Source organism: Physeter macrocephalus, chromosome 13, assembly GCF_002837175.3.
Source record: "Physeter macrocephalus isolate SW-GA chromosome 13, ASM283717v5, whole genome shotgun sequence".
In the NCBI taxonomy this organism is placed as follows: domain Eukaryota; kingdom Metazoa; phylum Chordata; class Mammalia; order Artiodactyla; family Physeteridae; genus Physeter; species Physeter macrocephalus.
In genome coordinates, this window is record NC_041226.1 from 47,890,063 (window position 1) to 47,916,763 (window position 26,701).

At 35.4% G+C, this 26,701-nt stretch overlaps 1 protein-coding gene across 5 annotated transcripts in view; it reads left to right on the forward strand.

Moving 5' to 3' along the window:
* Nucleotides 1-26,701, forward strand: part of PIBF1 (progesterone immunomodulatory binding factor 1) — a 214,203-nt gene that overhangs the window by 18,967 nt on the left and 168,535 nt on the right. For all 5 annotated transcript variants that reach the window (XM_028497922.1, XM_028497921.2, XM_024123149.3 and 2 more), the window contains 4 exons: nucleotides 18,567-18,700; nucleotides 23,694-23,802; nucleotides 24,075-24,256; nucleotides 25,362-25,487. In XM_028497922.1, the coding sequence (XP_028353723.1) occupies nucleotides 18,567-18,700; nucleotides 23,694-23,802; nucleotides 24,075-24,256; nucleotides 25,362-25,487 (551 nt within the window). The remainder of the gene's footprint in view (nucleotides 1-18,566; nucleotides 18,701-23,693; nucleotides 23,803-24,074; nucleotides 24,257-25,361; nucleotides 25,488-26,701) is intronic.

The window sequence follows — 26,701 nt, forward strand, 5'->3', positions numbered from 1 at the left end:
AAAAAAAAAAAAAAAAAAAAAAAAAAAAAAGACCCAATGCAGCAGCCAAATAAATAAATACATATTTTAAAAATAATAAAATTAATTTTTTTTAAAAAAAGGAGTTCAGGGAAACAAACAGTAAACATTATATTGGAAGGGAAGCACAAAGTAAAATCTCGAGTTTGCAGATAGCAAAGTTTTTCTGAGTGGTAGAGTACTACGCTAGTAAGGCAAATTGGAGGAAGATCTCAGAAGATAAGTAGACTGATTATAACCTGTGTGTTTTCTTTTACGTAACCTCTCAGTTTATGATCCCCAAATCAGCATATTCAAAATTGGTCACCAGCCTAGAGACTATATTTTTTTTGTTTTATTTTGAAAGTTTTTGAGCATAGGTAACTAGAAAAAATTTTACAATGAACACCAGTATACCCATCACCTAATTTCTGCCATTAGCATATCACTGTACTTATCTTAATCACATACCTGTCCATCTATCCATCCACTGGTCATATTTAATTTATGAGAAATTGCCAGACTGTTTTCTTTTTAATGTATCAGTTCCTTTTTATTGTTGGGTAATATTTAATTGTATGGATATATTCATTCACCAGTTGATGGGCATGTGAGTTATTTCCACTTTGGAGACATTATAAATGAAGCTGCTACAAACATTTGAACATTGGCTTTTGTGTGGACATACATTTTTGTTTTTCTTGTGTAAAATTTAATAGTCGGATTTTTCACTTCTAGATTTCCATTTGGTTATTATAGTTTTTATTTCTCTGCTATTTGTGTATTCATTATAAGCACATTTTCCTTTACACCACTGAGCATAGTTAAAATCTCTGCTTTAAAATCCTTGTCTGCTAATTCCAAAATCTGAGTCACCTCAGAGTTTGTCTCTGTTGATTGTCTTTTCTTTTAAGGATGGGTCCCATTTTCCTGTTTCTTCAAAGGTTGAGTAACTTTAAATTGATAATTTAAATCACTGAGTAAATTTAGATGTTAACATTGCAACTGTTCTGTTGTGTAGACTGCATTTTGACAGTGCTGATGCCTTTGTTTTAGCAGGAATTTAACTGGTTTGTACTCAGATAGCATGCTCTGTCTCTTGGGCAGCAGCTCAAATTTCAGTTAGGTGTTTTTGGCCTTAGTAGGACTGCTTGGGTCTGTCCTACACATGTGTTGTTCAGAGGTCAGCCAGAGATCTGGCAGAGATTATCCACAGATCTCAGAGTGCCCCTTTTCTGGCTGTCTCTAGAATTCCCTCCTCACTTTAGAGCAGCTGAGTTGCCCCAAACTCTTGTTTTCTGGTTCTTTAAGCTAGAAAGATGAAGGATATTCTGTTGTACCTTTATCATCCAACTTGGCACATAGTAGGCCTGCCTTCCAGCTAAAAGGCATTTAAAAAAGAGAGAGAGAGAGAGAGAGAGAGACCAGGAAATTTACCCAATGCTGTTCCCTTCTTCCTCTTGTAGAAGATATCCCTTCAGAATCTGCCTGATTTTGGTCACTTTCCTGTGCCTTCAGATGGTTGTTTTATATTTCGTCCAGAATTTGAAGTTGTATCTGCAGTAGGGTTGGTCAGATGGGAACTTGGAACCATCACCAGAAGTGGAATCACCTTACAAATTTGTTTTAAACACAGGTGAAGGAAGAGAAAATCCAGTCTGTGCGTGTAAAATATTTAGCTTTGAAATCCCCTGTTTTCTCTAAAAAGAATCTTAGCTTCATTGGAGAATCTTTTTTCTCAACATGTTTAACTTTGTACTGATATGGGTGATGACTCGTTAGACATTATGAAGAAAAATATTAAAAGCAAAATAAAATACATCACTAGACCTTGAACAAAATGTAGAGTTTTGAACATTGTAATTTTGGTTGTTTGCACTACTTACCTTTTAATAATTATTGAATTCCTGATATAGCCATAAAGTTCAGAGTTTGGAAAGTAAGATCTGGTATTTGGGCAGCTGAGTTTACTATCTGAGGACATATAAAGATTAGTATGTGTCAAATGAACACCAACAGCTGGGGAAAATGTGATTGAAGTTCATAGAATCACAAAATCGTAAAATCACATAAGGTGAGGATTGACGTGCAAGGGGATAAACTCAGGACAAATACAAGATGGTACTACTATTTTATAGAACAAGTAGTAAATTGATAGGAAACTTAAAAGAGGCAGGAGCCGACAAATATAAATGCCTCAAAAATGGCAGGATCATGGCAAGTCCATGTGGGTTACTAAGAGAAACTAAGATATTTGTTATGTCTCTGAGTTTTAAAACTGGGAGTTAGGAAAACAAACTTTCCACTTTACTAAGACTGTTGGATTGAGTTTTGTCTTTTCCAAAAATGAACTTAATGTGTTTTTTTTTTTACCACATGGTGGCAGCATATATCCATTTATTTCTGTAACCGGTTTTGGGCTACTCAAAACATCTTGTCATTTTTGACCTAGAGGCCAAAGTGTTACATTGTTACCTTATTTTCATTTATATTCCTTATTTCATATCCATTGCCATAAACCAATCAAATACTATGTTTTTCTAATAAAATTTAGTAGATCTATAACTGGGAGATAGAATTTTAAAAAATTGAAACTTTTCTGGCAAAACATGTAGTCTTCAGATCAAAGGTGTCTCAGTTATTACACTGATTTCATAATTACACCCAACAGAAGCATTCAGAGATGTTAAAGCCCCACAGGTACACAGTTAATTGTGCCTTTATTCATATAAGCTGCTAGTTCATGGCAGTTATGAAGTGAAAAACTGATTTGTTCATATCTATTACATGAAATGTAATAAAATGTGATTTTTGACCTTTAAAAAAGAAGTCGCTCTTCCTGAAGTGCCAATTTTAGTAGATTTCTGGAATTTTCTTTCATTATTTTTTTCCACATCTTTAGTTATTTGGGAATAATATCTGGATACTAACACTGGAAAATAGGGCTCATCTTTTACTTCAAGTTAAGACTTTTTTTATAAGCATCAGTATCATAGTCTAATTATAGCATATTTTGAGCTGTATTTCATACATGAGCTTGTGTATGGTACTTAGTGTTTTCATAAGTGCTATACGTTTATTTCCTATTTATGAAATCTCTTCGTAACAGGTCAGAATTTTGGTCCAGTACATGTAGCTAAGCTACGTGCAGCTGTTGTGCTATTGTAGAGTTATTTCAGCATGCTTCTTTTCAAAAGAAAGAAATGTTAACAATATTATATAGGGCATTAATGAGTCTGTACTTAAAGCCATTAAGTTTCATGAGGAAATGGGGAAATATTTTTCTCTTATGAGAACTTTGGTAACTAGGAAGCAAGAAGAGTGTTTTGTTTAAGAGAACTTCCTTGTTTAGGAAACATAGTTACATTTATTGAGAAAAATTCTGCAAAATTACCTCGAGGCTCATCTTAAGTATTCATACATGAATAATCCTGTTAATTTTATTTGAATGAAAATGAAGTATTTCATTAATGATACATACTTGTTAGTCGGGTTTTTTTATTTCAGGGCATTATTAACTATTTGTTTTCTGAAGTTTCTTTTTTATCCTGCCCAACTGATGAATTTAAAATTCCTTTATAAGATACATGTTATGGTGATACTCATCAGTTGTAATTATTTTCGGGTATCTGACAAATTCATTAGTAAACAATAATAGTTTTGCCTCTCTATATTACATTTAAGTTGAATAAGCACTGCTTAAAACTTAGATTCCTGGGTACTTTCATAGGTTCTGGTTTTGGTTTGAGACGGAACTAAGAATCTCAATTTTAATAAATAACCTAGGATTCTAATGTGGCAGGTTCATGGACCATGAACACAGATCTCTTTTGTTGTTGTTTACTTATGGAGGTACAAAAACACTTTATATTCTTAATTAAATTTCATATTTTTAATTTTATGTATTATTACCATTACTTGGCAATAAAAAATAATTAATATTTTTTAATGTATTTATAACATCCACAAATATAATTAGAATATCACTAGCTGTAGTATTACTACTTGGAGTTTCTAAAACCCATTTCTTACGTATACATCTAAAACCTGTTGCTTCTTTATAAACTTGTTGTATTTTTACAAATTATGTAAATGACTTAAAGATAAAAGTTCATGAGGAGGGAAAAGTTTATGGGAAAGCTATAATGAAGGCAATTTAAAATAGGCTGTTATCAGGGAGAGGCCTCCTTTAGCTGATTGTTTTATACATGGCTGTAAGAGGAAAAAAAATTTTTAAGAGTAATATGACCTTTTTTTTCCCCATCTGCCACTGTGTTTATAATCTTAAAGAAATCCAGTGGCATTGTTAATTTATTTCAGGGACAGATTTTGAGGGGTTTATTAGGTCTTGAGATGACATTTTTGAACCTAGTGGCCGGGATGGTATATCATATTTTGGGAAGGGAAAACGACTCGTGAGGGACCTTACCAAGTACTGTAGCTTCAATCTGGGTACACTATGAACACTTTGTTCTCTTGCTATACACATCTCAATCCAGATTCTACAGACATAATTTGGAGTGTCTAAGAAGGGGGTTTTTTTGATCATTTTAACTTTATGATTTAATTTCTGTATCGATATAAAAAAGTAATTAATAGCTGTATATGCTGGATCATCTGAATAAATAATTTATACTAGATTATCCCCATGATGTTCATGCCCATGTTTGCATTTAATTTTGTCATGGCATTAGCACCACAAAAATTAATTTTAAAAACAGCCATCAACTTGATAGGTAAAATATGCATTTCCGCCAAATAATGGCCAGATGTTACCGTAGGTCACTGTATGAATAAAGGTTTCACAGTTCAAATAGAGAAAAATAGTGTCAAAATTGAGTCATCATACTACTGGGTATAGCCATGCCAAACTCAAACCTAAATAAACTCCTACTTATTGTAACATTTTGAAGTTACATGTCATAGTCAACGTAAACTATGGAAAGAATAGGCCTTGCTATTGAGGCAGATTTGAAAGAGATGACACGTAAATGCATTTCATTTTTCCTTTTTTTTCAATTCCAACGATCTGCCTCTTCTTAGCCAAGCTCTCATTAGGGCTAGCAGGTGGCTAGACCTGACTGAAGTCTGGGGCTTTGAGAAAGCTAGTGTTCCAGTTATGTATTGCTGCATAGCAAACCACACTAAAAACTTCGTGACTTAATTTTTATCTGTCACAGCTCTGAATATTGATAGGCTCAGCTGGATATTTCTTACCTGTCTGAGGCTGGAGTCATCGGAAGTCTTCATTGACATGTTTGGGGCCGGATCATTCTCCAGCTGGCTTCTCCATGTGACTAGTTTAGGCATCCTTCGACATGGCAGCCTCAGGACCTGGCAGTTGGTCTCCAGAGTGAGTGTTCAAGCATAAAGAAACCCAGGCCAAAGCTGAAAGTCTTCTTAGGACCTAACTTTAAAGTCCCACCGACATCATCCTGTTCTCTTAGTCAAGCAGAGCATTAAAAGGAATAGTCTTCAGTCAGGGAATATCTTGCCGTATACAAGGGAAGAAATTGATAGAGGCCATCTTAGAAACAGGCTACCGCGTTTGGGGTTTTTCTCCCCTGGCCTGAGTGAAAGCCTGGACACAGTGTGAGAAAGCCCTAAGCAAGACCAGAACAGATTGTTGACAGAGCTTAGCCTGTAAAAATCTATAGGACTCCCCGCCCCTCCCACTCCAGATAAGGTGGATAAAGTCTCCTTTGCCTCCAGAAAGCTGAAGAATAAAGTATTCCATTGAAAGAGACTGCCATATTGACTGTAAAACCACACTCATTTCTATTTATCTATAAGGAATATGCTTAATGCAGATTGATAAAGATTGAAAATTAAAGGGATGGACTAAGTTATGAAAAAAGAACAAGAAGGTAATAGTAATATAAGGTGGAATTTAAGATTAGAACCACAAAACAGGGTAACAGAAAACAATAATGAAAGGTGATTTTAGAGACAAAAACTTCTACGTATCAAGTAACATAGTAATTATAAAGAAAAGGGTTTTAGAAAAACAAGGAGAACTTAATGAAAGTGTAATGATGGGGGGAAAGTTTATAATGTACTTTCCACAGAATTGGATAGATTTAATAGACATAAAAATAAGTCAGGGCTAGAAGAATTGAGTCAATCAATAATTTTAATTCAGTTGCTATGTATAGAGCTTCACATTCCTTGACCAGGGAATAACTTTTTTTAAAAATGTCAATGAAGGGAATTCCCTGGCGGTCCCATGGTTAGGACTCTGCGCTTTCACTGCCATGGGCCCTGGTTCAATCCCTGGTTGGGGAACTAAGATCCCACCAGCAGCACAGGGTGGCCAAAAAATAAATAAATAAAATGTCAATGAAAAGTTGACAGAACTATCATGTATACACTTGACCACATAGTAAAATAATAAATTTTTAAGTAAAGATTTTGTAGTCCCTATTTTTATCCTAACTTAGTAGTGATAATTAAAAGGTGAGTGGAAAAAGCTTAGAAGTTAAGAAACATTTTTTAGATCAAAGAAGAAACAAAAACAAGAGAAATATATCTTTTAGATCATAGAGGAAGTGAAAACAAGAAAGCAATTAAAATGAGAACATTCTATATCAAAATCTTTTAGACGCATTTAAAGCTGTGCCAGAGGAAGACCTATAGCCTTAAAATGCCTTTATTATTAAAGAGAAAGATGAAAAATAAAGACATGTAGTAGTCATCTTAGGAAAGAAAACAGAACAGTCAAAATAAGGAGTTTGAAATTATTGGACATTAATTAATATTGCATGCGGCTCTGTGAAAAGCTTGAAAACTGAAAGAAATGTCCCCCAAAAATATAGATTACTAAAATTAGCACAAGTGGAGAACTTGAATGGAACGATTACCATAGAGGTATTACAGAGTGAGTAAAGATGTACTGTTGATGAAGTTACCAGGTTCACAGATGGATTACCCTGATAGGTTCACAGTTGAGTTCTATAAGCACAGCTGATTCCAGTTAAATAAACTATACCAAACTAGTATTGAAAAAGATGGAAAGCTCTGAGAAGGATAATACAAAAGCAAAACAAAAATCTATCGGCTAATTTACTTATTGCTAAAGACGCAAAAACTCTAAATGTTCAAAAATGAATTCTAGCATTGCATCAAAAGAATAATACTTTACGACTAAGTAAAGTATATTCTAGGACAGAAAGGATTATCCATTACGTCAGCAAGTTTAAGGTGAATAACCATGTGATTGTATCATTAAACGATAAAGGATAATAAAATTCAGTGACCATTCCAAATAAAGAGACTTAAAAATATTTACGTTAAAAAAGCCCGCAAAAAACTTTATCCTAAATGGCAAAACAGTAAAACCTTTTTCTGTAAAAATCAGGAACCAGACACAGACTGGGTTGCTCATTATTATCTAACATGGTCTTGGAGGGCCCTAGCAGATGCACTAAGAAGAAAAAAACTATCCAGGTAAAAATTTGAAAGGAGATGAAAAATATTTTTTCTGTTAGTTTAAAAACCAGCTAAAATTAATGTAGAAATCTGACATTGTGACTGAATGCAGGATAAATGTGTAATTGACCAATAGCATTTCTCTAGGTTTAGAGCAATAACTGCTAGAGATGGACTTGGGGGAAAATACTTAATTCATGGGGAAAGTAATGGACTTATATGAAGAAAACTATTAAATCTTATTGTTGTACCTGGAAGCACTGTATCTCCGAAAGGAGACAAAGTCATAAAAATAGCAATTTTTCCACTGTTAATATATTAATTAAATGCAATTATTTATATTCTGAATAAATAATATATAATAAGTGCAGTTATTTATATATCTGTATTATTACTGTTAATATATTAGTATATACTGTTATATACAATAATATATTAATATTATTATATACTGTTATTAATATATGCTACATATTAATATATACTATATTAATATATATTGTTATGTGTGTTCATATGTTAATATGTATTGTTAATATAGTAATTAAATGCAGTTATTTATATATTTATATTATAAATAAAATATATAATAAATGCACTTATTTATATTATTTATATTATAAGTTAAATTATATCCCAATAATTTTGTTATTTTCTGTGTTTGATTTTTTAGTGCAGGAGAGAAATGCCATACAAGGATTGGGATTGGATAAATGATTTTAGTTTATGTGAATAAAATAAGTGTTCTGAAATTGCCAAGAAAAATGTGGGGCGAAGAAATGTGAAAGGTGGGGAAAGCTGAGATGCTGGGCCTACCAAGATCCCAGTATATACTTCAAAACTGCTGAGGTCAACTCAATGTGATATTGGCAGAGAAACAAACATCAGTAGAATAAAATACAGAAGCAGGTCTAATTATATACCGCAATAGTGGTCGTTCAATTCAGTTGAAAAAGAGTGTTTTTTGTTTGTTTGTTTGTTTATTTATTATTTATTTATTTATTTATTTATGGTTTTGGCTGTGCACGGGCTTTCTCTAGTTGCAGTGAGCGGGGGCTACTCTTCGTTGCGGTGCGCGGGCTTCCCATTGCAGTGGCTTCTCCTGTTGCGGAGCACGGGCTCCAGGCACACAGGCCTCAGTAGCTGTGGCTCACAGGCTCTAGAGCGCAGGCTCCGTAGTTGTGGCACATGGGCTTCGTTGCTCCGCGGCACGTGGGATTCCCCCCGGACCAGGGCTGGAACCAGTGTCCCCTGCATTGGCAGGCGGACTCTTAACCACTGAGCCACCAGGGAAGTTCCCAAGAGTGTTTTTTTAGTATAAGGGGCCTAGCACAACTGGATGTTATTCATCCGTTAAAAAAAAAAGTTGGTCCTCACATTCCATACCATACCATACACACATACCAATTCCAGTTGGATTAAAAACGTTAGAAGGAAATCTAGGCCATTATTTCGGTAATCACGCAGATTCTTAAGTCGGGGTCCACGAGCCTCCAGGGGGAATGGGGAAAACATTATTGTCACTTCTTACTGAAATTTAACATTTCCTTCAATTACAGGTAAATGCAAAAACCACAGTAGGACTGTCACTGCCTGTGACTCTGTCAGCATTAGAATTCAGGTATTTCCACATCACAGTGTAGTTATTGCAGATATCTTTAGAGATTATGCTCATCACTACTTCAACTTCCGTGTAGTTGTAGACCCCTCCCTGGATCTCATCTTTAATGCATTAATAAAGAAGGACATGCATAACTTTAAAAACTATTGCAGTAGTTTTATTGCAGTATACAATTAACCCCTGAACAACATGGGGTGCTGACCATCTGCACAGTTGAAAATCTGCATATAACTTCTAGTCAGCCCTCCCTATCAGCAGCTGTGCATCTGTGGATTCAACCAACCACGGATCGTGTAGTACTGTAGTATTTATTGAAAAACATCTGCATGTAAGTGGACCTGCACAGTTCAAACCTGTTCTTCAAGGGTCCGCTGTAATTTGTTTCCTTTGTAATTCTGTGTGTTTTAATTTTTGATTTTAGAGACTTTAGTCTCAGAAGGAGTTCACAGGTATCCCAGATTGCCAGTGGGGTCCATGGCCCAAAAAAGTTTTGAGACTCCCCAATTTAGATGATTATTAGCAGTGCTTCTCAAACTTTAATGTAAATACGAGTTACCTCGGGATCTTGTTAAGATGAAAACTGACACAGTGGTTCTGGGATGGGGCCTGAGACTGTTCACTGTTGGCACACCTCCTGGACTGTATTAGTGCTCCTGGCCTGAGCCAGTTCATGGACTGCACTGTGAGTAGCTGAGTTCTGGACTGAGTTGTCCAATATAGTGGCCACATGTTTACATTTAACTTGATTAAAATTCAGTTCCTCAGTCTTACTAGCCAAACAGGTAGTTAGTGACTACTATATTGGATGGTACAGATATAGAACATTTTCACCATTGCAGAAAGTTCTATTGGACACTGCTGTTCTAGAGGTTGGGGTAATCTTAGCCAAGACAGAGAAACAGAAAGCTTTAAAAGGACAAAAAGGAAACCACAGGCAAAGTTTAATGTTTAAAGTACACATTTGGGACAAAAATTGGAATGCAGATGATCAAAAGTTAGTATCAGCACTATTTCTAGCTCTTAGAAATTAACCAGAAATAGACAACCCAATGGAAAAATGGGCAAAGACTACAAATAAGCATTTCACAAAAAGTGCAAATCCAAATGTCCAGGTGCTCAAACTAGCTAGCATTTTGGGAAATACAATTAAAGTAACAGTGAGAACTCAGGTTGGCAAAAATGGAAAAGGTCTGGTATCTGTGTAGATATAAGGAAAAAGATACAAATGTTACAGGTGGAGAAGTGAACTGCCATAGTCTTTTGGAAAGACATCTGACAACATCAGTTAAAACGGAAAACAAGCGTTCTTCAACACAGCAACCCCAGTGCTAGGACTCTCTCCCATAGAGCAAAATACTAGTATGTAACCATAAATGCCTGTCAACACAGGAAGGAAACATTTGCATAAACCACGTACAGTGTACACCCTGGAATATTGTGCAATCATTGACAAGAATGAATTAGAGAATATCAGTTGATTTAGGATTTACACCAGGTTTCTATCCTCCCATTTGTGTTGTGTGTGTTCATGAGTATATGAACATGGAGACGAATAGGGAAAGAGACATGTTACTTTTAACTTGAGTTACCTGGGGATGTGGATGGGAGTCAAAGAGGAAGAGAGGGAAGAAAGATTAAAAAATATGAAATTCTTGCTCTTAGACTTACCAGTATGTAATGATAATTCCATAATATATATCTTTTCATTTATAAAACTTATAAAAATTTATAAAATTGTGTTTGTGTATGTTTAAACTGTTGAAGTATTTTAAATAATTACAGTAATTTACTTGTAAAACAAAGATTACTTTCTTTTGCCATGAATGAGTCACCTGTTGTTGCACCATACATCTTCATTTGCTTCAAGAGCTAAAAAAAATTATTTGAACCTGACCGTAAACTGATGAATCAACTTAATTTTTTATTCTTTCTACCCACGCTTATTAATACTTTTAATGCTTATCTAAATCACTTAAAAGGCATGGGAAACCATACCTTTTCGCATTGATATACTTAATTAACTTCTTTGAATTGTAAGGGAGATTTTAAAGATAATTTAGCCACTTGGTCTGTTTTAAAATGTTAAGATTTAAATATTTTTGGTTCAGTCATATTTGGGTCAATACCTCTTGAAAGGCCAGCACTTCAAATTTGTTTTCGTAGTTTGCTGAATAAAATGTTGGCTATAAAAGTTGCCTCTCAACAGATCAACATATGGTTTAGCAATGGAGGGTCCTGCTAGATCCATGAGCTGGTTATGAATAATAGTCATACAATGTTTAGTCCAATAGTAAGCACATAAAATAAATGAGTTGGCGAATCAGTGTCCTCACTTTGCAGAGGCAGCAGTTAAGATCCAGAGACCTTGGGAATTCCCTGGCGGTCCAGTGGTTAGGGCTTGGTGCTTTCACTGTCTTGGGCCCGGGTTCAATCCATGGTTGGGGAACTAAGATCCCACAAGCCACCCAGCGTGGCCAAAAAAAGAGAAGGTCTGGAGACCTTGGCTTGCTGGAGCAGTTAGTAGCAGAGACAGATTTGATCCCATGTCTCTATCTTAATCTGATGTCCACGACACTTGATGAAATTTACCTTTCTTCATCTCTCATCTCTTTCTTCACTATTGTTTAAAATTTTTCCTTTTAAAAAAGCTTAAACTTTTATGTTTGAGTTCACATTTATTGAAAAGATATTGAAGATTATCATGTAATATAAAATATTTAAATGTTCGTGTTTTCTTTTTAACCCAGAGTAGACTTTCAGTTCTTCAGTTTTGTCTGTTTTTCCTTAAGACCTTAGAAGGAGTCCAGAATTTTTTCTTAAATAATATATTTCTTGAGGATCTTAACGACAACAAAAAGTAGTCTCTGGGAGCAAGCAGACTGTTGTTTCTTAAAGGAACAGTCTTTAACAATCAAAGGTTAATTAGGTTTCTTGTTCTTTTCAGTATTTAGTTGCTTGGAGTAGATTATAGGTAACGTGAAACTTGTAAGAGTTCTGGGGAGTGAATTCTCATTTTCTCAGAATAGCTAATCGAGACATTTCTTCTCATTCATTAAACTGCTATCCAACGTAAACTGCTTCTGATCTGAACCATTGACCATAAGATAAATGACACTATTTCCCATTTCTAATTTTCTTAGCTGCTCTGTCTCTCCCCAGGCAGGAGATCACTTCATTTATTAAAGATTTATTTTGAAACATAGGTTACCACTCTCTTCTCAGTTACATGGTGTGAGAGACAGAAGATTTAAATGATGCTTAGAAATTGTATCTAAAGTAATTGCTTTTGGGTTTATACAGCGGCTAACTGTTTAAAATGTGCCTATTGAATCTTTGAATACATTTTTACTTTTTGTAGAAAACATTTAGATTCGATGTTATTTTGTCAAAGTATTTTTTAAATATGTATTTAGGGAATAATTGTAGTAATTGTTTTAAAGGAGGGGAGTCCAAATTTAAATATGAATTATGCATGTGCCATATTTGAACCTGTAAAATTTGCAATAAGTTTTTTTTAACACCCTGGATTTGAGCAGTAAATAATATTAACTTCCAATCAGTGGTTTTATAGGTTCCATGGCATAGAATCTTTAAAAAACAGAAACTTGAAGTTAAGAAAGGAATGAACTATTTATGAATTCAAGAACCTAAATTCTAGCTCTATCTCTGCTAGCTCTGGAATCCAGGACAAATCACTTAACCCCCCTAGGCCTTAATGTTCTTGTCATGGAAATAAGAAGTTAGTAATAGATTATCTCCAGTCTGTCTTTCATCTCTGAAATTCTATAACTGTGAAACACTCAGCTGGTGTTGTTTGGAAATAAGAGCCTTGTGGGGGGATGGGGGAGAGAAGACATCTCATTTTAAATATAAAAGGTCTAATAGTTGATAACTTTGCCAAAACACCGTATAATATAAATTTTTCAGTTTTTTTATCAAACAGTAGAGAAATAGATAGAGTAAAAACCTGAGTGTCTCTTTATTACCCCCTTCCATCCTGGTCAGCCCTTTTCCCCTTCAGTGTGACCCTTTCATGTCCCCCTTTCCATTCCTAAGACGAGGATCCCTGCAGAACTTCTCCCCAGTTAGTGTTTTCCTGGTTGAAGCCTCTTGTCTTACTTTTTTAAAACGTTTGTGTTGTGAAGAAATTTTAATTGACTTTTCACAAAGTGGACACACCCATTTAACCACCACCCAGACTGAGAAATAGAAGCCCCTTTCAAGCTGCTTTTCTCAAAATCTTTGAGAAAATTCTGCGTATATGTTGCATCGATATCATTGTTTCAACTGAGGTGTTTTATTTGCAGATTTATGATAATATTCTTTAATTTCAGTTGGAAAACTGATGATTTATTAATCCTTAATTTTTAAAGTCGCTTTTGCTACATCTTGAGCTAGTGATTTTAAATGCTAGTGCTGCATAGTCCCTTTATATTTCAACGTTAGTTGACACCACAAGCATTTCCAGCCTTAACTACTATGTGAGGGTTACTGGCTGTAACCAGAGATAAGGCAGGTCTTCAAGGAGCTTCAGGGTGCGTATCAGGAAAACCGAGGATTACAGACAAGAAAACATGCAACTACAATAACAGATTTACTTTTTTCAGGCTAGAGATAGCTTTCTATTATTTCCTCTTATGAATAATTTAGGAGATGGAAAAGATGACATTAACTCTGGCAATCAAAATCAGTTCCATTCTAGATGTGTAAAAAACCAGCAAACAGTTGAAATCTCAGTGACTTAACTGTCATTATCCCTATGCAGTTTTTTTTCTTTATTCAAAAAGGACATTGAGACTTGCTATTAACCAAACCTATTTACTTCTTATGTAGAAATTTTCTCTTAGAAATGGCTGGTGATTGGAAATTTTGTGTTCTCTTTCTTTATGTTTGAAAAGATGAAGCTTTTTCCTTCTTTGGTTGCAGTCTACTTAATGTCCTCTTTTGCTCCTCCTTCTTTTCCATAAACATTAATTATAAACTTTCTATGTTATAGGCAGAGTACTAGGTACTAGAATTATAGAAAATTTCCTTTAGTTTTTCCTTTGATGTGAGAGGCAAGTAATGGCTGCTCACAGCACATGTGTTGTGTTTTCTGATGAGGTAAGAACCAGGTGCTGTGGAAAAATGTAAGACAGACATCTAACTCAGATTTGGGGCTTGGAGTCTTCCCACGGAAGGTATTGCTGAGTTCAGGTCAGGAAGAATGCATAGGAATAATACGAAGTAGTCTTCTCTACCATCTTTAGCCTTAGCCTTAAAGTTCTACACAGTCATGGGTTTGATTCATTTTTTTCTTTTTTCCCAAAGCTGTGCCTTAATCTATTTTATTTGCTAATAGTAAGTGAAGCAGATTATTTTTTTCAAAATATAAAGGTAATCATTTTATTTAAGGGGAAGTTTTTCAGTTGAAAAGTCTTAAAAGATCAGGTAGGATATGTACATTCCTGTATTGAACTTCTGCTTATACTTGGTCATATAGTGTTTATATTTAAAGAATATATATATATATATATATATATATTCACACCCACACATATACACTATGTAACAGACACATGCATGTACAATATAATAAATACACATATACGCATATCTCCTACGGAATTGCTCTCTGCTCCAGAAGTTTATACCCTGTATATTTCAGAGCCAGGTATTGATGTCCTCTCTAGATCTTAGATTTTGGCACTTCCACACTCACATAAACCCCTACCTTTGGGGGGGCATTCATTTCATCTAGATGCCCTACTCTATAACCTTCTTCATTTGCAGACCACTGGGACATTGTTTTTTACTCAGTGGAACCCGTGGTCTAGATTTAGTCTTCCTTTCTACCTTAGCTGGTGCCTGGGTTACGTCTTGTGATTCATCCACAACCTTGGCCTTGCACTTGATGGATCTTCTCATTCTGAATGATTACCTCTTCTCTTCTTTAGCATTCAGGTTCATGGCCCGCATTCTGTTCCTTGTCTCCCAGAACTGATTTACTTCTGAAGTTATCAATTCAGGCTGACCACTGAACATACTACTTCCTATATTTCCATGTTTTTCGATCAACTGCTTTCAACCTATCTTTAGCAGAATTTCCAATCCATATAATTTTTTTTTATCCATATCTTCCTAAATGTCTTTTCTTCCCTCTTCATCATGTTATCAGTCTTAAATCTTTCTCTTGTCAGTGTTGTCAAATTCCTCCCTGTCTTTTTATCGAACCTGCCTGACAGAATCTCAACTCTTTATTTTTCTACGTGAGCGCAACTGGAGAAAATCACAGAGGCAGTGACAAGCCTGTAAGTTTATTGTTACCGACTTCGAATGGGCCCACACAATTGTGCTGTAATTCTATTTTTTCTAGTTCTCTCATTTTTCACAGCAGTTATTTTAGGCACTCACCACTCTCCTCACATCTCCAGCTTTCCACTTTCCTTCTCCGTCTCAGCAAATGACTTGGTATTTCATGGCACAGAGAAAATGGAAATCCTCAGATGAGAACTCCCAACAATTTCTTGCCATAAGCATATTTACGTCTGCACTCGTTCTGTTTTGTTTGTTTGTTCTTACTGTTTATAGTGGGAAGAGGCTTTCAAGGAGTGGAAAATCATATGCCTTTAGAAACCAAGTGGATAGTAGAAAATAGGTAAAGCAGTAGGGTAAGGAGTATTCTGTGACTTGTAGGGCATTGATAAGAGCTACCTGAGGACATCCAAATTCAAGTTTTTAACACTGTGTATCAGCTGGAGAAAAGCCTGCCATGATGAGCATGGCTGCTGGTCTAAGACAAGTCTTCACAGTGAAGATGGAGCCCACACCCTGAGCCTTCTTAGGGGCTTTACTGCTCTGCCCCCCAACCATGCCCATTTTCTCCAGCATCAGGACCTCTTTTGCTATTTTTTCCCATTCGATACTTAAACATGTCCAAGCTTGTTCCATCTTTTGAAAGCTTCATTTATCTCTATTTTCTTCTCTAGCTACTTCACTTTCTCCACTTTTAAACTAAAGAGAGAATTGCCTACAGTTCGGATGTTTGACAAATTTAGATTGGAGTCCTTACCACACTGTTCGTGAGCTCTGAGACTTTTATCCTCTCCAAGCCTAGTTTCCTCAACTGTAAAAATGAGGATAATACTTTGCTCAGTCATAAAGTTAAGTATTAAGCAAGAGAACGCATGTATAATAACAGGAAAACGGACGTATTGTGTATTCAGATGTATTTGCTTTAGCCCCTGGCAGTCTACTTTGTGTCCCCATCCCTGAAGAGTTAATGGATGTGTTTATGGGTTTTTTCTCGGTAGTAATTAGTACCCCTGACAGTCTTGTCTCCTCAGAGTAGCTCTTCTACGGTTGTCCCTGCCACACACCCCTGTTTCACCCTCTGTTTCTGTGAATACTCACTCAGGTTCCTAGGGTTCTTTGTCCTTTCCTCACCCTTTAAATGTTTATATTCCTCAGGAGTCTGTCTCAGTCTGTGTAATTATTAAGGTTGAACTATCAATTTGGCTATAATCTCCCTAGTAGCCAAAGCAAAGGAAAAGCATTGTGATGATATTAGTTTATAGTTCATGATCATTTACTATGTGCTAAGCATTTTTATAAGCACTTTTCATGTATTACTTGATATAATCTTCACAACGACTCTACAGGGTAGATGAGGTAGATGAGGACAATGAAGTGCTGAGACGTAAACGTGCTCGAAGTGTTACTGCAGGTAATTCAGTTCTGGCCAGTTGAATTCTGGAGCTTTCCATCCTAACTATAACACTAGACACTCTCCCCAAACAGTTACACCATTAGTAGTGTTTAGAAGGGTAAAAGCATTCTTCAGGGGAACTAAAGCATCTTCTGGGACTTAGGTCTGAAATGACGTGTGTGATGATTCTTTGGGGAGATGATGGGGTATCCTCAGCTATGATCCTCTAATAAATACCGTATAGTAACATTTCATTCTCATGGAGAACATCAGTGCAGAAGAACATAGTATATACCAAAGCAAAGCACAGCCAGTATAGTTTTTCCATTACTACATTTTTCAAACAGCCCTTTGATAGAAATTTGGGAGCTAACATTTCAAAGTCATGTCTAATAGTTTAAAGGGGACAAAAACTGTCTTACTTATCTTTGTATCTACAGTGTCTAGCCCGGGACCTGTCACTTAGAAATAGTTCGGTCAGTAGTTGTGGACTAAATGTGACCACACTGAGCTCGTCAGCGCCTTAAAAAAGGATGACTTGGGACAGGATGTATTTCCCGCGACAGGTTCTGGGGGTGGAGTTGATGATTGCTTGCAAGACCTGATGAGTTCAAAGTGGGAGAAGAAGTAGGAACTCCGTCTCTGTGTCCTGCTTCTCCTCCCCATTCCCATATTCATGCATTTCTTCATTGATTTATTGAAAAGTATTTCATTCTTACTATATACCAAGTCCTGTGTAAAATGATGGAGATCCAATGGTGAGCAAGACAAAGTCCCTGCCCTTGAGATGTTTACATTCTGGCGTAAAAAAACGAATTTGATGATACACTAAGATCACTACTCTGAAGCAGTATTGACAGTATTCAGCTATTCAGGCAGTGCGAACAGATTAGAGCAGGGGTCCCCAACCTCCAGGCCACAGACCGCTACCGGGCCACGGCTTGTTAGGAACTGGGCCGCGCAGCTGGAGGTGAGCAGCACGTGAGCAGGTGAGCAGGCAAAGTTTCATCTGCCACTCCCCATCGCTCCCCATCACTCGCTTTACTGCCTGAACCAACTGCCCCCCACCCCCGCCGCAGCCCCAGTCCATGGAAAAATTGTCTTCCACGAAACTGGTCCCTGCTGCCAAAAAGGTTGGGGACTGCTGGGTTAGAAGAAGCGTAGTGTGTTCAGAGAACCTCAGATCTTTATTAGGGTTGGAGGTATGAGAAACGGTGAGAAACGAGGCTTGTAGTAAGCAGGGCCAGGTGTGCTTTTAAGGTTTTCACTTCTACCCCTCTTCCACATCTCTGCAGTCCCTTTCTACTGGTCTGATGAGTACAAGGAAGATCAATGTAGAAATATGTTCCAAGTGCCGCAAAACTCCTTATTTTCTGAATACCACAACTGAAAATGCGTGGTTAATCTCTTCAGTAACTGTTTTTCATTGTGAATATTTGATGTTCGTGTGGCTCTTTGTCTCTCGTTGTAAACTCCTCAAGAGCAGGGTCAGTGTTTTATTCATTTCTGTGTCTTTAGCATCTAATAGTAACTCAGTAAATGTTGAAAACGTCCTTAACATTAGTAGTCATTTTATGTATTATTCTATTAACCAAAGCATAGTTGGCCTATTTTTTCTTTGAAAAAACAGAGCTCAAGTTTTAAACAAATGAATTTACAAACTACTCAGTGAGTTTAAGATTACCTGTCTTTGAGTAGGGAAAAATTACTAAATAGAAAAATTGAGGATTTTTTAAAATTACAAAGATACTCACAGCTTAGCAGAAGAATTCAGTACAGAATTTGGTCAAGTATGTTTGGTTTGAAATGCTTTATTATTGTTTTTATTTGTAGACTTATGAGGAAGATCGCAGAAACTACTCTGAGCTTCAAATTAGATGTCAACGTTTGGCCTTAGAATTAGCAGACACAAAACAGTTAATTCAACAAGGAGACTACCGTCAAGAGAACTATGGTAAAGTCAAGAGGTAAGTAGTTAAGATGGCTACAGTAGTTGTTCTTATTTTTAGCATGCATCAGAGTCACTTGAATTCTTACCATCAATGTCGTTAATTCTACTTTGTATCTTATTTTTTTCCGTCTCCATGGTTTTGCCTTTTCTAGAATGTCATATAGTTGGAATCATACCATGTGGAACCTTTTCAGATGGGCTTCTTTGACTTAGAAATATACATTTAAGGTTCCTCCATGTCTTTTCATGGTTTGATAGCTCATTTGAATAATGCATAATATTCTTTTGGATAATAATGTGCTATTGAATAATGAATGATATTCCATTGTTAAGATGTACCACAATTTATCCATTCACCTATTGTAGGACATCTTGGTTGCTTCCAAGTTTTGGCAATTAGGAATAAGGCTGCTCTAAATATTCATGTGCCAGTTTTTTGTACGGACATAAATTTTCAACTCCTCTGGGTAAATACCAAGGAGCATGAGCATACTTGTATTGTAAGAATATGTTTAGTTTTGTAAGAAACCACCAAACTGTCTGTCCCAAAGTGTCTGTACCATTTTGCATTTCCACCAGCAATAAATGAGAGCTCCCACTGCTCCACTCCCTAGCCAGTATTTGTTATCAGTGTTCTGGATTTTGGCCATTCTAATAGGTGTGTAGTCATATCTCGTTGTTTTAATTTGCATTTCCCTGATGACGTGATACATAACATCTTTTCATGTACTTATTTGCCATCCGTATATCTTCTTTAGTGAGGTGTCTGTTAAAGTCTTTGGCTCATTTTTTAATTGGGTTGTTTGTTTTCTTACTGTTGAGTTTTAAGAGTTTTTTGTATACTTTGGATAACAGTCCTTTATCAGATATGTCTTTGGCAAATACTTTCTTCCAGTCTGTGGCTTGTCTTCTTACTCTCTTGACATACACCTTATTCTTCATTGCACAGAAGCATGCAGTTTTGGCAGTTTGTTGGATTTAGATTGTATTTTTATGTCAGTTGTTTTTATTTTATTTAGAAGCTGCTTTTGTCTCTTAAAATGTGATGCCTTAGAAGATAGGAACCCAGTGAAATCCTATGTGTGTAAATATTTTTGAAATCTTACTTGATTATTTTTATTTTATGGCATCGATTTAAATACTTTGCAGTTTTATCTAAAGTTTTTCCAGCTATTCCTTTTTGACAAAAGGTACACATACTTTCAAAAAATAATACTTTCTGAGGATATGTTTCCTCTTGTGCTGCTGCTAAGTAGCTATAGCAGATAATTTTCTTTTTGCTGGAATGTACTAATGAACCACCACTTAACTGTATGTCCCTAGGAAGTCTTAACATTCTAAGCCAAAGTTTTGTCATCTCTCAGATGGTGCTAATACAATAACTGCACTATATAAATGAAGAAGATCAAATAAAGTAATATTTATGAAAGTATATATATATATGTATGCATATATAGAGAGAGGTTATCCTAACTGTTCACTGCTACATCTACCTGCACCTAAAATAATTCTTGAACTAAAGTAGTCACTCAATGAGTGTTTGTTAATTGAATGAATGCTTTATAAATTGTAAAACGCCGTAAGTAAATTTGCAAGGATTTGGGGGATATAACATTGGTGCTCCTACTCCCAGCATGACTGACATGCATTATGTATTATTATGTATGTACTGTTAGGTCAAAATTTAGTGATTGTTGGAGCTTGAAATCCATGACTGCTATACTATTGGGCTTTCGAAGAAAGCTAGATTTCGAAAGAATCATTTCAAAATGAAGTAGGTTGTGATGGTAAGATGATACTTTGAGTTGGTGTTTTGATGTCCTCTCTGCCACTGTAAATCTATAGCAATAATAAGTGAAATATGAAAGGAGAAAACTAAAAGGCATAGTCATCAGAATAATACAGGGTGGCCATGAATGAAAGGCACACAAACCAAGATGAGTCGTGAGCTGATAATTCTTGCAGGTGAGTGATGAAAGTGGGGGTGGGGAGGTGTCTCACTTTAGCATCTCTCTTTATGTATGTTTTATTTTCTATACTGAAAACCTAGGAAATAAAAACATAATAAGCATCATCATGTGCTAGAAATGGAACAGAAAAACAACCAAGCAAGAGTGGCTCAAACTGTGACTCCTTTGGTTCACTCAATAGAAAGAATGGATTTTTAAAAAATGGTCTGGTCACAAACATATAAGATAAACTGGGGGAAAAAAATCACTTTTATGTCCTTGATAAATTCTCACAAAGGTGCAAAAGAAAATAGATATATGGATGTTAGCTGCATCATTATTAGAAAGAATTCAAATGCTTTTCAACAGCAGCATGGAAAATAGATTGTGATTTATTTTTATAATGTAATTCTACGTAACAATTAAAATCATTAGATTAAATCTGAATGTATATATGTCTAAGTCAAACACATAATATTAAATTTTAAAAAGCAAAATGCATGTGCCCATCTTTCTTTCTTTCTTTCTTTCTTTCTTTCTTTCTTTCCCCCCCTAAAGCAGGCAGTTCCTTAACTTTCTGGCATAACAGAAAGTTCTCAGGTTTATTTTGTAATTTCGTTGCCTCAGCCCTTTCTTTAAGGAGTCTTGGTTGCTTTTACTGGAGAATGCTATTCAGAAATTAAGGTTTAGGTCCTGGTCATTGCTACACTGAACGTTATCTCTAGGCCCTTTCAGTAGGCAGAGGCGCAATGAAGAGGCAAGTGAGAGGATGGCTTAACATACTATGGATAAGATCATACTGATACTTCTGATTCCAATTCAGCACCACAATAGCTAGTTTGAAGGGGCTCCAACTGGCCAAATAGGTACAACTTGAATATCAAAATGAATATTAACGATAATGAGTTACAATCCATTGAACAGAATAAGAGTCCTTGAGTGTGTGCTAGTAAATAAAGAGGATCTTCACAGTAGAATGCCAACCAGTAATTACATATGCTTATTGGAATGACTATTTTGTAACCTCATAATACTGTTTGATTCACAGTCATCATTGGAAGCTAAAGCCACTGGGTAAAAGTATGTTAGAGAACAGAATGTTAAAATATATCCATAGCAAATTTGGGTGACTATCTCTTCCCTTCAGATGTCACTGAAAGTGTGTAGAATCAATTATCCAGTTATTTTATAGGACTCAATAAACTGTGAAATGTTGTAAAAGAAAAAGATTCCCACAGATTACTTATTAATTGCAAAGGGCAAAAAGACACCTTTATAGTTGAGAACTTCGGCAGATACCACCTTAAGCAAATGATCAACGTTATTGTCACCAATCATGAGATTAAGTGACATCATCTCAATACATCTTTATTTGATGTATTGAGGACACATTATCTCTTCTGTAATATTCCTGCCCAAAGTGCTTAATCTAAATCTAGTCACAGAAAAACATCAGACAAATGACAGTTGAGCAACATGCTATATAAAGTTGGCCTGTGCGCTACAAAAGGTTAGTGTCGTGAAAGACAAAGGAAGGGAGAATCTTAACCACTGGACCGCCAGGGAAGTCCCGATGATTATATTCTGATTACATAAGAGAATATCTTTAACCTTTGGAAATTCACACCAAATTATTTAGGGATAAAGGGACCTAATGTCTGCGTATGACAAATAGTTGAGGGGGGGAAAAAATGCACATGTAGAATTGTGTGCGTGTGTGTAGACGTGTATACCTGTATATGCGTGTGTATTTTAATATATATAAATTCATATATATATATATATTTATTCACATATATGAACAACAGAGAGGGAGAGAATAAATATGACAAAGTAATATTTAGTAAATATTACAAAGTAAATATGACAAAATATTAACAATTGGTGAGTAAAAGTATGTAAAAAAACATATAATATGGAAATTCATCATTGTATCTAGGAGATGATACTGGAACAGTGAGAAAATGTAGGGAACTTCAGCTTTACTCACAGTGTTCTATCTTTTTAAAAAACAGAAAAAAACTTTAATGCAAATATAGACAAATGTAACTGTCGTCAGCTATGGGTAGCAAGTTCATGAGTATTTTGCTGTATCATGCTTTATAATCTATTTTTTTACATTAAAAAATCATAGCAAAAGTCCTTACCTTGTGAGAATAAAAACATTTGTACGTAAAGTCATAAAATACTTAAAGTAATATTACCAAAATATTAATATTGATAGTCATCTTTAATTAGGGGGTTTATGGGTGATTGTTATTTTTCAACTTGTGCTTTGCTCAAGTATAATTATAATACTTTGTTAAGCAGAAGAAATCTTAGAAGTCATCTTTCTAAATGAGTTATTGAAAATCTAATGAAAAGAAAAACAATTCTTAATAGCCCTCTCCATGGAAACACCAGGGAAGTAAATGAAATCACGTGCAAAGGAACTGATTCTCACTGCAGAGAGCAAGTTAAGAATTAGCAAATCTATTTCTCCGCTCATTTTTTAAGACCTACCTGTTTGTAGGGTTGGTCCAATTCTTGGTTTTGCTGTGTTGGGGAAAGAGCTGGTCTGAAAATGGAAATTAGAATCTCTGGGTAATCATAAACAATTTGTGAATGAAATAATCACAAGAATGCCTGCCTGTGTATCATCTATGCAATCTGAGTGATGATTTAAGGCCTTTTTTAGCCTAACAACTGAAAGCCTAGAGCCATGTTTTAAATTCTTTAAAAGTTTTGGCTTCAAGATTAGATTGAAGATGATTAATGATAAGATACCAGAGTATACCTTAGAAAGTTTTATTATTTACTTTGCTGATTAGTGTAGCTTACATATTTATTTTTTGAAGATAATAAATTCATGTTTATGAACCTGAACAAGGTCTTGAACAGAGTCCTTTCTAAATTTGGAAAGCAGATACTTTATCGTTCGTGGAATGACACTGAAGTATCTCTGTTCAGTTTCCTGAAACATAATCGATGCTTTTAAAATGTTTGTTATAAAAAGAGACGTAGAATTTACATATGTGTTTTATTTTAGTAAAAATAAATAAATGTATTTGAATTTTATAGTGAGCGTGATGCACTTGAACAAGAAGTAACTGACTTAAGGAGGAAACATGAAACACTTGAAGCCTCTCACATAATTCAAGCTAAAGAAAGAAGTGAACTATCAAAAGAGGTAAGCTTATAGAGTCACTTGTGTTTTATTGTACCGTGATTGTGGACACAGCTCAGGGCAGCATTGTGAGAGGGACATTTTTATTCCTTTCTGATGTAATTGCTAGAAAGAAGGGATTTTTTAGTAGCTCTGTTTATATGAAAACTTTCATGGTAAGAATTAGCCCTCTTTATATGTTGAACAAAAGCACAAATGAAAGAAAACAACTCAGTAAGCCTTGAAAAGTAAGATGACATTGCTCTGGACACTTGTCTGTCTCTGCGTGTGTGTAGGTAGCCACCTTACAGCATACTGTTACTTTACTGCAAAAGGATAAAGAATATCTCAACCGCCAAAACATGGAGCTTAGTGTTCGCTGTGCCCATGAAGAGGATCGTCTTGAAAGACTTCAAACTCAACTTGAAGAAACCAAAAAGGCTAGAGAAGAGATGTATGAAAAGTATGTAACATCAAGGTAAGATTTACATTATTTTCCATATCAATAGATATAAATTAGCACCAGCTTCTTTGAGGGAACCCTTGGCTTTGGGGAAGAATAGTGATTTTTTTGTAAGGTCTGTAGGATGATACTAAGATAATCGTTCATTTTGTTTCCTCATAAGTTACTCATATTCTAATTGATTTTTTTCTTAAGATATTTTGTTTTTTCCAACAACCAAGAGCCTGTTTCTTTTAGGTAGCGATGTATACACTATGACTATTTTTATTTATTTTTTCTTATGATATAACCTTTTTAATTCCCAGTGACTAAGATCTCTACATAAATGTTTTATGGAAGTATATAAATATCTTTATAGAAGTATATTTTTGAAGAAAATGTAATTGTGTGGAGCGTGACGAAGCTGACCTTTTCTTGACTATGTGAAACATAAAAGAATAAGGAGACAGCACTGAGTACTGGTTTAAGATACAGGCTCTGGAATCAGACTCCTGCATTTCAATCCTGTCTTCTCTCTTCAAGTAGATGAATAAGCTATTCCTTTATACTAATAGCCTTTATAATCCTTGAATTATTTATTCTTAATAACTTTTTTCCCAGCTTGTGGTATTTTTCATCAGTTTGTGCTGCTGCTAATACCCTGTGTAACGCTTTGTGACTTCGCTAAGAGATCACAGTGGCTATGGTTGTTGTGCTTAGAAGGAAAGGTTTTGTAAAGAGTACATTCGGGTCATTTATTTTAAGATTAATTGTCTCCCAATATGCACCACATCAGATCATTGTTTCTAAATGAAGGACCTTCCATAATGCATTAGTTTTCAAGTCTTTTGCCATATGTGTTAAATTAGTAAAATATTTTGGAAGATGAATAATTATTCAACTTGAATGAACATTTTATATAGTAATTAAGCCTTTAGGGTTTAAAAAGAAAATCTCAGATGGAGCTAGTTTGGAATGGTATTTTTAAGAATTTTAAAGCTTTATTTCTAAACTGTGTTTTTCAAGTAGCATTGTATGTAGAGCATATTTGACGTAAGATATTAAAATATTACATGAAGGGCAAAGACCTATTTCTTTTACAAACAAAAAATAAATGGATATTCCTTTCGACTCTTTGCAGAGACCATTATAAAACAGAATATGAAAATAAACTACGTGATGAACTGGAACGAATCAGATTGAAAACTAATCAAGAAATTGATCAACTTCGAAGTGCCTCCAGGGAAATGTATGAACGGGAAAACAGGTAAAAAAAAAAACAAGAATTTTATGTGATATTTTATAGTTTTGTGTTGTTTTTTTTTTTTTTTTTAAGTATTTATTTATTTATTTATGGCTGTGTCGTGTCTTCGTTTCTGTGCGAGGGCCTTCTCTAGTTGTGGCAAGCAGGGGCCACTCTTCATCGCGGTACACGGGCCTCTCACTATCACGGCTGCTCTTGTTGCGGAGCACAGGCTCCAGACGCGCAGGCTCAGTAGTTGTGGCTCACGGGCCCAGCTGCTCCGCGGCACGTGGGATCTTCCAGACCAGGGCTCGAACCCGTGTCCCCTGCATTGGCAGGCAGATTCTAACCACTGCGCCACCAGGGAATCCCGAAGCTTATAGTTTTATCAAAGTTAAACTTTAGTTCATGACATAATGTCTTTTTTAATACATTAAAGAAAATTTGTCATAAATCTAAATCTAAGTAAAATGGAATACTAAAGTTCTAAGGTCTTTGATAACTAGCTTAGAACAGGGCTTATCAGATGTTAGGCCTGTTTATTCTGGTATTCCTATTATCTTTTTATTACCCTGTTAGCTTTTCCTTTTGCCTTTACCTTAGTTCAGATTAAGGACAGAAATGAAAAGGAAATTAGAGAGTACTAAGAGATACCAGTAGTTCTTCCTGTAATATGCCAGTGATTTCTCCAGGAAATTTTTAGAAGCTGGAATAATAATATGAAGTATTGCTTATGCCTCATATAGCTGCTGGTCCTAAAGACATGTAAGATAATCTTTAAGAAGGATCAGTTTTAGTCATGCAGTTACTTTTAGAACAGCATATATTAGGTTTTCTTAGTGATTGGCAGCATTAAGGGAAAAATAAATGCTACTTATTTCAATAGCAGTTATTTTTATATACCATCATTATGGTTCATATGGCTTTTCAAAGTTGATGTTTTAGAGGGAAATTCTTTTGAAATGGACTTAATTGTCATACTAGTTTATCAGCACTGACTTGAGTGTATGCTATTATCTTTGCCAACAAGCAAGACTTTAAATCAGACTACGGTTGATATTAGAGAAGGTTACATTTGAGCTCTAAGAACAATAAATTTACTTATTTAGCAAATATTTATTAAGGTCCACCATGTTCCAGATACATGTCAGATGCCATAGATACAGTGGTGACCTCTGCCTTTGCAAAGCTGGTTGTCTAATGGAGAAATAGAGAAACAATGATCAAAAGTATGATGA